The sequence below is a fragment of the Rhinopithecus roxellana genome, chromosome 12 (genome assembly GCF_007565055.1).
Source record: "Rhinopithecus roxellana isolate Shanxi Qingling chromosome 12, ASM756505v1, whole genome shotgun sequence".
Classification (NCBI taxonomy): domain Eukaryota; kingdom Metazoa; phylum Chordata; class Mammalia; order Primates; family Cercopithecidae; genus Rhinopithecus; species Rhinopithecus roxellana.
This window is the reverse complement of record NC_044560.1, coordinates 68309999-68326336: the sequence shown is the minus strand read 5'-3', so window position 1 is coordinate 68326336 and position 16338 is coordinate 68309999. Positions and strand designations below refer to the sequence as shown.

General features: G+C 36.6%; 1 protein-coding gene across 9 annotated transcripts in view; it reads left to right on the top strand.

The window, feature by feature from the left end:
- Window positions 1-16338, top strand: part of ODF2L (outer dense fiber of sperm tails 2 like) — a 52921-nt gene that overhangs the window by 16244 nt on the left and 20339 nt on the right. For 8 of the 9 annotated variants that reach the window (XM_030913353.1, XM_010388782.2, XM_010388780.2 and 5 more), the window contains 3 exons: window positions 3688-3873; window positions 7572-7681; window positions 8968-9103. In XM_030913353.1, the coding sequence (XP_030769213.1) occupies window positions 3688-3873; window positions 7572-7681; window positions 8968-9103 (432 nt within the window). Of the gene's footprint in view, window positions 1-3687; window positions 3874-7571; window positions 7682-8967; window positions 9104-11407; window positions 11495-16338 lie in introns of all 9 variants that reach the window. The other variant, XM_030913349.1, reaches the window with a different exon arrangement.

Here is a 16338-nt window from a genome sequence, read left to right as displayed (position 1 = left end):
AAATCATAAGTCTTTAAATAAATAGATACTTAATACTCAAATACTTTAAATACAAAGTCTTAAAATAATTTGAAATAAAAACATTTGAGTTATCACCTTAAATCACATCCCTCATCTACCCAGCCTAATATTCTGTCTCTCATGTTGCCAAGAGGTATGCCAAAGAGATAGTCATGCCAATTAGTTACAGTCACCATTCAATGATAGAAACGTGTCCTCAATAATACAAACCTTATGACTCTTATAGTCATTAATTTGTCTAAACCTGTGTTTGGTCTTGGAATAATGACTTCCATAAATTTACTTTATTGGATAAAGTAGTATTTTATTATCTTTAATGTAACTCTAGTGTCAGGACATGCCCCGTAATTCTAGTGAATTAAAATTTGGTAAATAAATCTGTTTATCTCATCTATAGCCTTCTTAAAGATTATAATCATATCTTTAAGATTTTAGCTTTCAAAATGAATAGTCCTAATATATTTGGGGAGCTACCAATTCCTTTGAATATTGGTACATATTTGGATTGTTTCTAGCTCAATTATTTTTTTTAAACTAGTTTTTAAAACTAGTAAGATGTGTAATATTCTAGATGTGAACTAAAAAAGCTGAGTTAATCACAGAAGTTTTAAGGAAGTTAGTGTTTGTACCATAATCACTAATATTAGTATCTTTAATAATAGTAGCATTAGTTTGATATAGGATTATATGTTTTAAATTTGCATCCTTTAACAGGTTATAGAGAGCATTGGTGAAGTCACCTTTCTTCACTGTTTTGCTTTTTTAATTAATCTTATTAATCATTTTGATAAAACCTGTATAGAGAATTATTGTATTAGGCCATTTTAACATTGTTATGAAGAAATACCTGAGACTGCATAGTTTATAAAGAATAGAAGTTTAATTGGCCCACAGTTCCACAGGCTGCACAGGAAGCATGATTCTGGCATCTGCTCAGCTTCTGGGGAGGCCTCAGGAAACTTAACAGTCATGGTGGAAGACAAACGGGGAGTGAGGCATCTCACATGGTGGGAGCAGAAGCAAGAGAGAGAGCAAGTAGGGAGGTGCTGCACACTTTTAAACAACCCGATTTTGCGAGAACTCACTATCAGGAGAACAGCACCAAGAGGATGCTGTAAACCATTCATAAGAAACAACCCTGTAATCCAACCACCTCCCACCAGGCCCCAGCGCCAACACTGGGGGTTACAGTTCGACATGAAATTTGGGTAGGGACACAGATCCAAACCGATATAGTTTGGCTGTGTCCCCACCCAAATCTCATCTTGAATTCTAATCTTAAGAATCCCCATGTGTTTAGGGAGAGACCTGATGGGAGGTGATTGGATCATGGGGGTGGTTTCCCCCATCCTGTTCTCATGATAGTGAGTGAGATCTGATGGTTTTATAAGAGGCTCTTCCCCCTTGGCTCTTCACTCTTTTCTCTCCTGCTGCAACGTGAAGAAGGTCCCTGCTTCCCCCTCGCCTTCTGCCATGATTGAAGTTTCCTGAGTCCTCCCTAGCCATGTGGAACTGTGAGTCAATTAAAACTTGTCCCTTTGTAAATCACCCAGTCTCAGGTATTTCTTTATAGCAGCATGAAAATGGACTAATACAGTTAATTGGTACTGCAGAGAATGGGTATTGCTATAAAGATACCCACAAATGTGGAAGTGACTTTGGAACTAAGTAATGGGCAGAGGTTGGAACAGTTTGGATGGCTCAGAAGAAGACAGGAAGATGTGGGAAAGCTTGGAACTTCCTAGAGTCTTGTTGAATGGTGTTGAGCAAAATGCTGATAGTGATATGAACAATGAAGTCCTGGCTGAGGTGGTCTCAGATACAGATGAGGAACTTGTTGGGAACTGGAATAAAGGTGACTCTTGCTATGCTTTAGCAAAGAGACTGATGGTATTTTACCCCTGCCCTAGAGATCTGTGGAACTTTGAATTTGAAAGATATGATTTAGGGTATCTGGTAGAAGAAATTTCTAAGCAGAAAAACATTCAAGATATGACATGGTTGATTCTGAAAGCTTTCAGTTTTATGCATTCACAAAGTGATTGTTTGAAATTGGAACATAGGTTTAAAAGGGAAACAGAGCGTAAAAATTTGGACAATTTGCAGCCTGACCATGCGATAGAAAAGAAACACCCATTTTCTGGGGAGAAATTCAAGTGGTCTGCAGAAATTTGCATAAATAATGAGAAGTCAAATAATAATCAATGGGGAAAATGTCTCTGGGGCGTGTCAGAGGTCTTCATGGCAGCCCCTTCTATCACAGACTCAGAGGCCTAGGAGGAAAAAGTGGTTTTGTGGGCTGGGCCTAGGGCCTTGCTGCTTTGTACTGTCTTGGGACTTGGTGCCCTGCGTTCTAGTTGTGGTTAAAAGGGGCCAATGTATAGCTCAGGCCATTTTTCAGAGGGTGGATGCCCCAAGCCTTGGTGACTTCCACGTGGTGTTGGAGTTGAAGGTGCACAGAAGTCAAGAATTGAGGCTTGGGAACCTTAGCCTAGATTTCATGGGATATGTGGAAGTACCTGGATGTCCAGGCAGAAGTTTGCTGCAGGGGTAGAGCCCTCATGGGGAACCTCTGCTGGGGCAGTGTGGAAGAGAAATGTGGGGTTGGAGCCCCCACATAGAGTCCCCATTGGAGCACTGCCTAGTGGAGCTGTGAGAAGAGGGCCACAGTCCTCCAGACCCCAGAATGGTAGATCCACTGACAGCTTGCACCATGTGCCTGGAAGAGCTCCGGATACTCAATGCCAGCCTGGTAAAGCAGCTAGGAAGGGGGCTGTACCCTGCAGGCCACAGAGCTGGAGCTGCCAAAGACTATGGGAGCCCACTCCTTGCATCAGCATGATGTGAAACATAAAGTCAAGGGAGATTATTTAGGAGCTTTAAGATTTAATGACTGCCCTGTTGGATTGTGGACTTGCATGGGTCCTGTAGTCTGCCCTTTTTTGGCCAATTTCTTCCATTTGGAATGGGAACATTTACCCAATACCTGTGCCCCCATAGTTTCTTGGAAGTAATTAACTTGCTTTTTATTTTACAGACTCCTAGGCAGAAGGGACTTGCCTTGTCTCTGATGAGACTTTAGACTTGGACTTTTGGGTTAATGCTGGAATGAATTAAGACTTTGGAGGACTGTTGGAAAGGCATGATTGTGTTTTGAAATGTGAGGACATGAGATTTGGGAGGGGCAAGGGGCAGAATGCTACGGTTTGGCTGTGTCCCCACCCAAATCTCATTTTCAGTTGTAATCCTTATAATCTCCATGTGTCTAGGAAGAGACCTGGTAGGAGGTGATTGGATCATGGGGGTGGTTTTCCCCATGCTGTTCTCATGATAGTGAGTGAGTTCTTGTGAGACCTGATGGTTTTATAAGGGGCTCTTCCCGCTTTGCTCCTCACTCTTCTCTCTCCTGCCATGTGAAGAAGGTCCTTGCTTCCTCTTCACCTTCTGCCATGATTGTAAGTTTCCTGAGATCTTCCCAGCCATGTGGAACTGTGAGTCAATTAAACTTCTTTCCTTTATAAATTACTCAGTCTAGGTTATTTCTTTATGGCAGTGTGAGAATGAAGTAATACACAAACCATATCAGTTATGTACATATTTTTACAATGTTTACATAAACATTGGAGTTCTGAAATAATTTAATTGTTGCTAATTTTTTTTTTTTAGAACTTAGAAACCAAGATAGCCAAGTGGAGCCTGCAATTGAGAATGAATAAGAATGAGGCTGTAGTGATGAAAGAAGCAAGTAGGCGAATAGCTGTAGCTTTAAAAAAGGCATCTAAAGTTTACAAACAAAGGCTTGACCATTTTACAGGAGCTATTGAAAAACTTACTTCCCAAATTAGAGATCAGGTATGTAAATTCATTCTTTTTAAAATTAAAAGTTATATTTTATGTACTTAGTTTATATAATTAATGTTATGATTCTTCATATAGTAATTTTATTCTTCTCTTAATGCTGTTAATACCAGAAAAACTTACACTTTTTGCTTTAAATCTTTTATTTTGAAATATTACATAAAATGTCAGATTTTCATATTGAAATATATCAGCATTTCCTTGGGCACTTTTCTTAAAGGAAATATTAAGTGTGTCCCCCCCTACACAAACAAAAAGGTTCTATTGGCCAACTAACTAAGGGTAATATATTATACACATTTCCTCTTGGGACATTGTGGTCCATGTTAGCAAATTAAAGGCTCTGAGGCGGCTTTCAGAAACAGTGGAACGAAGGGTGTTGAACTAAGAGTTTCCCACACTTTTTTAACCACAGAGCTATTCTTTTACCCACAAAGCAACTCTTGGAACTGGTTCTGAGGAACACTAGTTTGAGAAATGCTGATTTGTGTTATTAGACCCTATGACTCTATTCAGTAATTAACCTCATTTAATCTCGGTAATACATTTAAAACCATGTGCTGACATAAACACACCATGTAAAATATATCTTTGGGTATAGTACAAATTTGAAAATGGCCTTAGTGCTTTGTTGTTTTCAACAAATTATATTTATTCAATTACTAATTAATAATTTTTTAATAAAGTCTAACTGATATCCTACCTCTTAAGAACTTATGTTACAGCTTATAGAATTATTAGAGGCTTTTAGAAAAGAAAACAGACTTGTATAAAAGCTTATTGCAAACAAAATAGTATTTTGTTAACTTTGTGACTTGAGATAAGGAACTTAACCTCTTTAAGCTTCAATTTCCTCATGTATAAAATAGGAGATCATAATACTCCCTATCTCATGTGTTTGTAGGGAGAGATAAATGAGAAAATATATTTTTGCACTGCCCTCCTTTCTGTTCCTGTAATGCATGAAGTTTTTTTCTTTGTTTTGTTGTTTTTCTTGTTTGTTGCTGCATCTGGCTTTAATGTTCTTCCCTGGCTCACAATAGCTCTTTCTTTTTTTAATCATTCAGGTATCTTTTCAATTGACATCTCTTCAGAGAGGCCTTTCTTGACCATTCCTTTTGAAGTAGTCCTAAAACAATCATATCAATGTCTTAATTTTTTTTCATAGCATTCACTATAATCTGAAACTATATAGTTTATTTTTTCATTTATCACTGCTGTTGTGTTTTGTTTTATTTTTAACTGTTTCCTTCTACTTGAATATAAGTCTCAGAAGGCAGGAGCTTGCTATCCTGTTCACCTAAGGTAAGGGTACCATTATTTAAAACAGTATCTTAAGTCTAAAACATGAACAGTTCAGCAATAAGAGCTAAATAATAGTTTAACAAAATGTCATCACATATCTACACAATGCATAAATTTTACCAAGGACTACAGAGAGAGATCAAGGACAAGGAGGATTTGTAAAGGTCTGTGGTCTTTCGTAATTAGAAGGTCACTAGTTACTAATTCAGATGCAGTTTCAGTGCAGTGGAAGGAAAGGTGAAAAGGGAGATTTTGCTTTATATCTGCATGTTGTAAGGAGAGATGAAAGAAGAAATGAGGATTTGGAAAGTACTAGAGACAAATGATTCTGACATTTAGTACCCAGGAGCGAGGATGTTAAATGCTCTATAATTCTGCACACTGAAGAATTAACCCATTTCCTTCTTTGAAAATTAGATCCTAATTTTGCTTCTGGTGGCTTAGATGTGCCATTTCTCTAAAGCAAAGAGAAAAGGTAGGCCAACTCAAAAAACTCTCTAGGAAGGTAATTCCATCACTGACTAGTTTTGACACCTAGGAATGCCATACTGATGAAGTAGGTAATAATTATATTGCTAACACATAAATTCTTTTCTTACTGATAAAACTTCTGTATATCTTAATTTATATTATAAACTTATACTTCATAATTTATATTAAAGCTTATTTTATACAAAATATGAAAATGCTAGTCTTGAATATATCAAAAATATTACTGTGAAAAAATTTAAACAAAAAAGTCTTGCACATAATACATGCTCAGTAAATACTTGCTCAGTAAATGGATGAATGATGAAAGAAGGAAGTACCCAATAAATGTTAATTGTTGTCATTACTGTTTCTGAGCTTTTTGATTTGTAATTACTGGCATTGTTGCCTTCCAGTGTGTTTTTATGTAGAATGTAGACAGGAGGCACAGTGGCTACAGCTCTTTAGGTGGATCTGCAGTTAATAGATTTGAGCTATTTATTGAGTGTGTGCTGTGCTGCAGGCACTATCAAGGCCCTAGAAATACAGCTATGAACAAAAGCAGATAAAAATCCCTACCTTGTGGGAGTTCACATTCAAAATGGATAAGCCACTACTATCACTTATGTCTCTTTGTGGACAGTAGCAGTGTTTGAAGGCTGATGGGGTGACCTCTATAAAATAGATCTTGGCGTCGTTATAGCAAAGATAAGTAAGGTGCATCACCAAATATTATGGAGCTTTGGAACTAGGGGTAGTTTCTGTGTGTACCACAGGGGCTTTCTCCTCTGATGCTTATGTGGTTGTTACCATCTTCTGTATATAGAGCATGAAATTAATTCAAGACCAGCCTGGGTAACATAGCAAGATGCTGTCTCTACTCTCTCTCTATATATACATATAAAATATAGTATATACACCATATGTATAAAATATATATATGTAGACATATATATAGTAGATATATATATGGCATATACATATATATTTAGATATATTTTACATATGTGTGTATATATATATGGTGGCTGTGGTGGCACACATTTGTAGCCCTAGCTACTAGGGAGGCTGAGGCAGGAGGATCCCTTGCACTCAGGAGTTGGAGGCTGCAGTGAACCATCATGACCGTGCCACTGCACTTCAGCCAGGGCAAAATAAAAAAAAAAGTAAAATGGAAAGTTCAGTAAAAAGAAAAGAACTTAATTATGAAATATTGTTTAAAAATAGTTGCAACATCTTTTAAAATGTTAAGTTGAAACTTCCACTATGTGTATATAAAATAATAGCAATATAGATATTTACTTTAAAATTTTTCTGTTCAAAGTTGTACACTGACTTTATTTATTTATTTCAATAGTTTTTGGGGGACAGGTTGTTTCCGGTTACCTGGAAAACTTCTTTAGTGGTTATTTCTGACATTTTGGTGCACCTATCAGCCAAGCACTGTACACTGTACCCAGTGTGTAGTCTTTTACCCCTCACCTCCCTCCCTCCCTTCCCCCAAATTCCCAAAGTCCATTATATCAAACTTATGCTTTTGCGTTTTCATAGCTTAGCTCCCACTTATGAGTGAGAACATACGATATTTGGTTTTCCACTCCTGAGTTACTTCGAATAGTGATCTCCAACTTCATCCAGGTTGCTGCAGATGTTCCTTTTAATGGCTGAGTAGTATTCCATGGTGGTTATATACCATATTTTCTTTATCCACTCATTGGTTGATGGACATTTAGGCTGGTTCCATATTTTTGCAATTATGAATTGCACTGCTATAAACATGCATGTACAGTTTTCTGTATTTGAAGTTCCATACTTTTTGGAAGATTCCTTCCCAGTTTATAATGTGTTTGTGTTTAGAGATCTGAGCAAAACAAAAATGTTTTAAAATTATAGTATGAATACTTTTATGTATTTTTTAGGAAGCCAAGTTATCTGAAACAATTTCAACTTCCAATGCCTGGAAAAGTCATTATGAGAAAATTGTAATAGAAAAAACTGAATTGGAAGTACAGATTGAAACAATGAAAAAGTAAGAAAAAATTTAGAATCTTTTGTTATTTAGTAACAGTTTTCACTTTTTAAAAAATTCTTTGAGTTGTTTGTATTTTGATTTTTTTAGATTACATATGGTAAAGGTGCTACCTATATGATTGGATATTTTTGCATTTATAATTCTGTAAAGTTTTCTTACCTTACTATTAAAAATAATTAAAATGATTGCTCATTAAAAGTGAATTGGTGTTCACATTTTGAATTTTTTTTTTTTTTTTTTTTTTTGAGGCAGTGTCTCACTTTGTTGCACAGGCTGAAGTGCAATGGTGCGATCTTGACTAATTGCAACCTCCGCCTCCTGGGTTCAAGCAGTTCTCCTGTCTCAGCCTCCCTAGTAGCTGGGACTACAGGCACGCATCACCATGCCAGCTATTTTTTTTGTATTTTTAGTAGAGACAGGGTTTCACCATGTTGGTCAGGATGGTCTCGATCTCTTGACCTTGTGATCTGCCCTCCTTGGCCTCCCAAAGTGCTGGATTTACAGGCGTGAGTCACTGCACCTGGCCCACATTTTGAAATTTTAAACTTGTAGATTATCATTCAGTATTTCAGTATGCCATCTATTATTTGTAGTAAATGTTAATATTTACTTTTTCTTAAATGGAGGTGATTTTTCTCTTTTAAACAAGAATGTATAAAAATATATTTAAAAAGTTTATAATAACTGCTTTGAAAATCCTAAAAATTATTGTTCCTTAATTAAAGTGACTTAAATGCATAACAAAGAAAATGAAAAATAAAAATACATGTATTTTATTATTTGAAATGTATTACTGATAACACTATAATGAACCCTGAATATTTGATTTTAAGTGTTTTCTGTGTCTTCAGTTTTATCATTGAAAACTATCATATATAATTCATTTCTAAAGTTTAGTTGTTATTGCCTCACTTAATTCTTTTCTTTAACCTTGTCCCTTAAATAGTGTATATATGTGTGCATGTATATGAATGAGAGGAAGAGAGAGATGTGCATACTTGTGGATAATAGTTTAGAAGTTTTATTGAACAGCAAAGAGCATGTTGGGTAATTTTTTGTTGGTATCATCAGTGGGTAATTGTTTCTAATCACAGTTACTTTGGTTGTACCCTTTTGGATTACTTCTCCCTATTTTTCTTGTTCTATCAGTTCTGTTTATTTTTGTATATTCCCTATTTTAAACATTGCACCCTACCAAAGTGATTTCAGAAACACACTTAAAATGTGTTATTTGAATAAAAATTTTTATGACTTTTATAAAATGTGTCATTCATTTTATAAAGGCAAATCATCAGTCTTTTGGAAGCTCTGAAGAAAATGGAAGATGATGGAAAAAATTCATGTGAAGAAATTCTTAGGAAAATTCACTCAATTGAATATGAAAATGAAACTCTGAATCTTGAGAATACAAAATTAAAGGTACTATGTATGAGTGTTTGTACAGGTGTGTCTTGTATAATGACCATAGTCTACTTAGTAGAAACAACTTGAAGAAAGAGTATGTTTAGAGCAGTGCTCTTATATAATTTTGTCTTCTGTGCTTGTCAGAATATTATGTTTTCAGCAGTGCTAAATAATATTTATGAAGTTAACAGTCTCTTTGCCTCAACTTTTAAAATAAACTACTATCCAATTTTGCAGTTAAATGAATCATCCAAATTACATTAACTTTAGTACATAAGATTATTTCTAGGTGTCATGGTTACAATAGGATATAACCTCAGGCCTGGTCTGTTTGAAACCAGAAAGTATGTTCTTGGCTGCTTCATAATCAGAAAGAATTTTCCAGCTTACTCATATCCAAGAGGTAATTGCTCTCCATAGGTACCAGAGGAGAGACAGGGGAGAAGCTTTTAAATTTCCTGAGAAAAAAAGATATTTGAGTTCTCAGTCAACCCAAGATACATATAACCAGATGGAACTTGAAAGATGATGGCATCATTTTCACTTCCATAATAATACTTTTAGAGGACAGAAAATAGAAGACAGAAAAGAACCTTTTTAAACCATGAAATAAAGTTTATATGCACAGGATAAATAATATATTAGTAGCATAGAGTACATTTTAGAGAAACTTATAAAATAAGCATCTGACATAGTTTTGTTGTATTTATAGCAGTTTAATTCTATCACTGTATTTAGAATTAACTAAATGATAATACATTTAGTCTATGTATTAAGATGTCCTTAAGACATGTTAAATTCCTAAGAGATATTGCAGATATATTTTGTTGTCCTTGAGAGAAAAGATCTTTAATGTTAAAAGAGAAGTGAAGGTCTAAGGCTTTTTTTTTTTTTTTTTTTTTTTTTGATTTAAGATTTGTTTTTGTTGTTTTTGTTTGCTTGTTTTGCATTAGAAATGCACTTGTTTCTTGGAAACATAATTACTGGCTGTTTAGAATTATACATTATATAAAACTTACAGTGGGTTTTTGAAAATGAGTTTGTTTATGAGAAAAAATATACACAATTTAAAAATCATCACCAAAGGAAATTATTTTAATAAAATGATAGCATTCCAGGCTTTAAGGTTCTGAATTGTTATTTTAAAAGATTATTTTTCTGATGGAGATACATCCAAATCTCTTTTACCCTTTCTAAACCCTTCTTTTGCTATACGTCTAAAATGTTGTGTGCTGAGAAGAGAATTTTATCCATTGTAGGTCTTAGCATTATTTTCTTATGAGCCAATCTGTTTTCTACATACTGATCTGTCTTTGTGGGAGATACATAGTGTTATGCAGTACAATGTATAGTAATTAAAGATTGTTTATTATATATTGCAGAAGGCAACAGATTGCCCAAGCCGAAAAGATTCTTTCCCTTTGTAGGTTTATAAAGTTGGTAACTTTTGTCATCTTGATGTTGAGTTTCAGTCTCCTTTAGACCAATGGGGCAAAGCTAGGCTCACAAATCTCAAGTCTGTTTTGTTCCAGGTGGAAAGACTGTATTAGTTTGGAGTACAGGACTTGAAATTGCCGGTCCTGTTGACTGTGGTCCTTCAGAGTGAGTGGAGGAAATAGGAATCTAAGTGATGTACATTATAGGAAGTAGCAGGGTCTTCTTTTCTCACCTTTAATGTATTTAGTAATACAATTATTTTCGGCTACTTTTTGTTAGGAAAATTTTTTAAAAAATCAAAATTGCAATGTACCTTAATACCATTTTTTTTTGGCAGTGACATTATGATATTTTGAATTAGAATTTTTTCCTTCAAGAAATTTTGTAAGTCCTTTATAGTCCTTCAAGCAGTATGAACTTCTTACGTTTTCTTAATAAAAAGAAGTTCATTTATTCAGTGAACATAGTTCCTCCAACTTCTGACAAATTATTCAGTATTACCTTTTGAGTGAAGAATATATACTCATTACAGTAAAATTGGAAGCTATAGAAATATAGAAAGAACAGAATGATCATTGATCCCACATTCCTTGGAGATAACCGTATTTTGTAATATTTGTTTTTTCACAGTTGTAATTAAAATAATGTCTTGCTTTGTTCACTTTAAAATGGAAACAGATACTGTACGTATATAACATATAAACTCTTTATAAGCATCCTTTTAAATTACTCTGTAATATATATTCAATGTAGAAGTGTTAGGTGATTCCCTATTTGTTGGACATTCACGTTATTCCCAATGTTTTTAACATTTAATAAAATAATTCTCTGATGAACATTTTCATACATAAACTTCTTGCTGTATTGTCGTATTGTCTTTAGCTTAAATTTCCATGTAGAATTACTGAGTCAAAGAATATGAACATTTTGAATGTTCTTGATATGCTTTGCTACATTTCTTCTGAAAAGGTATTTTATTACCCATACTGCCATTAGTTCTCTATACCTCATCAGCACAGGAAATGAAATGTGTGTTTTTATTTGTAGTGTTTGCTAATTTGGCAGGTAAAAATGTTATCTATGGTTTTAATTTGTAACTCTTTGAGGAGCTAGTTTTAAATTTCTAAACAATTTCTAATTTTATTCTTCTCATGGTTATCTGTGTATCAGTAAATTATATATTATACTATTCCTTGGTTTATCACATTTAGTCAATTAACCTTCTAATTAGTAGAGCACTAACATAATTGATAATATAAATACTAATACAACTAAAAGACATGTTAAATTCCTAATAAATACTACAACAAACATATAACTTATGCTTTCGTGAAAATAAGTGAAGGTAGTTTGATACAGGAAGCTGAAAGAGTTAAGGCTTTTATGGACATAAGATATGAAGCATAAGGGCAATATTCAATAAGCACTTCCAAGATAGGGCTCAATAACGAAAGAGAAGAAAGAGGAGGAGGAACATGGAGTATATGGGCTTTATGTAGAGTGCTGTGTACCTCTGTGGCTTGCTGTGTTCAGCTGTGTTTGTGCGCTTTGTATTCAGCTGATGTTTTTTACATGGTTCAGACAATTAATGAGCTAGAAAAAACTGCATCTGAACAAAAGTTACTTCTTTGTTATACATCATTCCCCTGCTTACCAATATTGTAAGATGAGCTTCACTTGACAGAAATGTGAAGCATAGGACAGATTATATATCTTCACCTTTTATTTGGAAAATAAGGATATTTTCCAACTACCTGTTCTCTATCTATTCTCCCCACTTTCACTTCGCCAGTGTTATTAATTGACAATTTGCTCTGTAACCTCAAGTGCTTTTAATAGATTGATTCTAAACATTAATAGCAATGACTTATAATTGTTCTTTCACTACACAGTCAAGTAATATGTTTATACATGTTTTTTTCTTGTACAACTTTAAAATTTTACCTGGAGTTTCCAAAAACTCTACTTGTTTTACTCTTTGCCCTTATCGTTGTCTTCCCCCCACCCCGCCCCCTTCTTGAAATTCTTCATCCTATCTCTGTTCTCTGAAGAACCTATTTTCCCCAGATTTCTTCTACTTAGGGCCTTCTGTCTTCTTGTTTCAGTCTGAATGGGTTGGTCTCTAGCCCTGCTGCCCAGATGCCATGCTGGAATTTTCTTGACTGCTACCCTGGTTCCACTGTTTCCTTGAACCCACATTGTGTTTCTTTTTCTTTTTACTGGAATATATCTGCAAATAATATTCCCTTAAGGAAGAGAAAATTAGAAGTAAACATTAAAATGGTCTCACGTGTCTAAAAATGCCTTTATTCTGTCATTTTGATTAATGGTTTCAGCAGGGTATAGCAACTTAGATTGAAAGTAATTTTTACTGAGAACTTTGAAGGCTTTGCTCCATGGTCTTCCATAAGTCAGAGTTGCTAGTAGAGAAAATCTGCCATCAGTCTGATACTTACTCCTCTGTAGTGACATTTTTTATTTTTCTTGAAAGTTAAGAGATTCCCCTTATCCTTGGTGTTTTGAAACTTCACACACATCTAGTTGTGTCTTCCAGTACTTTGTGCTAAGTACGTTGTAGACTTTGTAAATCCAAAGACTCATGTCCTTTACCTCTGGAAAATTCTGTTATATTATTTCTTTGGTAATGTTCTCTCTCCTGCCCCTTTCCATTTTCTCCAGTCTGTCTGTCTGGATGTACTGCTGATTGTATTGTTGATTTGTTGGATCTCCTAGATTGATACTCTGTCTTCAGTTTCTGGGTTTTGTTCAATTTTGGGGGCAGATTTCTTTGGTCTTTATCTTTTAATCCTTCATTTAAAAGTTTAATTTTCAAGAATCTTAAAAAGTATTCCCCAAGTGTTCCTATCATCAAATATCTGAAAATACCTATACAAATTTTTTCTTTTTTTTTTTTTAGTGTTTCAATTTATTGTTTCCAACTGGCACTGGTTTATTTTTTATTTTTATTTTTATTTATTTATTTTTTGAGACGGTTGCTCTGTTGCTGATGCTGGAGTGCAGTGGCACAATCAGAACTCACTGTAGCCTGGACCTCCCAGGCTCAAGCAATCTCCCACCTCAGCCTCACAAGTAGCTGGGACCACAGCACATAGCTAATTTGTGTGTGTGTGTGTGTGTGTTGTGTGTGTGTGTATGTGTGTATATGTGTAGTTGGGGTCTCACTGTGCTGCCTAGGCTCCTGGGCTATTGAACTCCTGGGCTCAAGCAGTCCTCCCACCTTGTCCTCCCAAACTACTGGAATTACAGGTGCGAGCCACTACACCCAACCCAATTTTTTTTCTTCCTTTTTTTTATATATAAAAAACTTTTAGATCTCTCTCATGATACTCTTTTTCCAAAAGTCTGATGACATTTAAGAATTTACAAATGAGGAAGATGGCCGAATAGGAACAGCTCCAGCCTCCAACTCCCAGCGCGAGCGACACAGAAGACCGGTGATTTCTGCATTTTCAACTGAGGTACTGGGGTCATCTCACTAGGGAGTGCCGGACAATCGGTGCTGGTCAGCTGCTGCAGCCTGACCAGTGAGAGCTGAAGCAGGGCGAGGCATCGCCTCACCTGGAAAGCGCAAGGGGGAAGGGAATCCCTTTTCCTAGCCAGGGGAACTGAGACACATAACACCTGGAAAATCGGGTAACTCCCACCCCAATACCGCGCTTTAAGCAAACGGGCACACCAGAAGAATATATCCCTCACCTGGCCGGGAGGGTCCCACGCCCACGGAGCCTCCCTCATTGTTAACACAGCAGTCTGCCCCGATCTAACCGCGAGGCAGCAGCGAGGCTGGGGGAGGGGCGCCCGCCATTGCTGAGGCTTAAGTAGGTAAACAAAGCCGCTGGGAAGCTCGAACTGGGTGGAGCTCACAGCAGCTCAAGGAAACCTGCCTGTCTCTGTAGACTCCACCTCTGGGGGCAGGGCTCAGCTAAAAAAACAGGGGAAGCAGGAGAGGCCTGAGCAGACGCGAATGACACTGTGTGACAGCTTTGAAGAGAGCAGTGGATCTCCCAACACGGAGGTTGAGATCTGAGAACGGACAGACTGCCTGCTCAAGTGGGTCACTGACACCTGAATAGCCTAACTGGGAGACATCCCCCACTAGGGGCAGTCTGACACCCCACACCTCACAGGGTGGAGTACACCCCTGAGAGGAAGCTTCCAAAGTAAGAATCAGACAGGTACACTCGCTGTTCAGCAATATTCTATCTTCTGCAACCTCTGCTGCTGATACCCAGGCAAACAGGATCTGGAGTGGACCTCAAGCAATCTCCAACAGACCTATAGCTGAGGGTCCTGACTGTCAGAAGGAAAACTATCAAACAGGAAGGACACCTATACCAAAACCCATCAGTACGTCACCATCATCAAAGACCAGAGGCAGATAAAACCACAAAGATGGGGAAAAAGCAGGGCAGAAAAGCTGGAAATTCAAAAAATAAGAACGCATCTCCCCCTGCAAAGGAGCACAGCCCATCGCCAGCAATGGATCGAAGCTGGTCAGAGAATGACTTTGATGAGATGAGAGAAGAAGGCTTCAGTCCATCAAACTTCTCAGAGCTAAAGGAGGAATTACATACCCAGCGCAAAGAAACTACAAATCTTGAAAAAAGAGTGGAAGAATTGACAACTAGACTAATTAATGCAGAGAAGGTCATAAACGAAATGACAGAGATGAAAACCATGACACGAGAAATACGTGACAAATCCACAAGTTTCAGTAACCGACTCGATCAACTGGAAGAAAGAGTATCAGCGATTGAGGATCAAATGAATGAAATGAAGCAAGAAGAGAAACCAAAAGAAAAAAGAAGAAAAAGAAATGAACAAAGCCTGCAAGAAGTATGAGATTATGTAAAAAGACCAAATCTACGTCTGATTGGGGTGCCTGAAAGTGAGGGGGAAAATGGAACCAAGTTGGAAAACACTCTTCAGGATATCATCCAGGAGAACTTCCCCAACCTAGTAGGGCAGGCCAACATTCAAATTCAGGAAATACAGAGAATGCCACAAAGATACTCCTCGAGAAGAGCAACTCCAAGACACATAATTGCCAGATTCACCAAAGTTGAAATGAAGGAAAAAATCTTAAGGGCAGCCAGAGAGAAAGGTCGGGTTACCCACAAAGGGAAGCCCATCAGACTAACAGCAGATCTCTCGGCAGAAACTCTACAAGCCAGAAGAGAGTGGGGGCCAATATTCAACGTTCTTAAAGAAAAGAATTTTCAACCCAGAATTTCATATCCAGCCAAACTAAGTTTCATCAGTGAAGGAGAAATAAAATCCTTTACAGATAAGCAAATGCTTAGAGATTTTGTCACCACCAGGCCTGCCTTACAAGAGACCCTGAAGGAAGCCCTAAACATGGAAAGGAACAACCGGTACCAGCCATTGCAAAAACATGCCAAAATGTAAAGACCATCGAGGCTAGGAAGAAACTCTATCAACTAACGAGCAAAATCACCAGTTAATATCATAATGGCAGGATCAAGTTCACACATAACAATATTAACCTTAAATGTCAATGGACTGAATGCTCCAATGAAAAGACACAGACTGGCAAACTGGATAAAGAGTCAAGACCCATCAGTCTGCTGTATTCAGGAGACCCATCTCACATGCAGAGACATACATAGGCTCAAAATAAAGGGATGGAGGAAGATCTACCAAGCAAATGGAGAACAAAAAAAAGCAGGGGTTGCAATCCTAGTCTCTGATAAAACAGACTTTAAACCATCAAAGATCAAAAGAGACAAAGAAGGCCATTACATAATGGTAAAGGGATCAATTCAACAGGA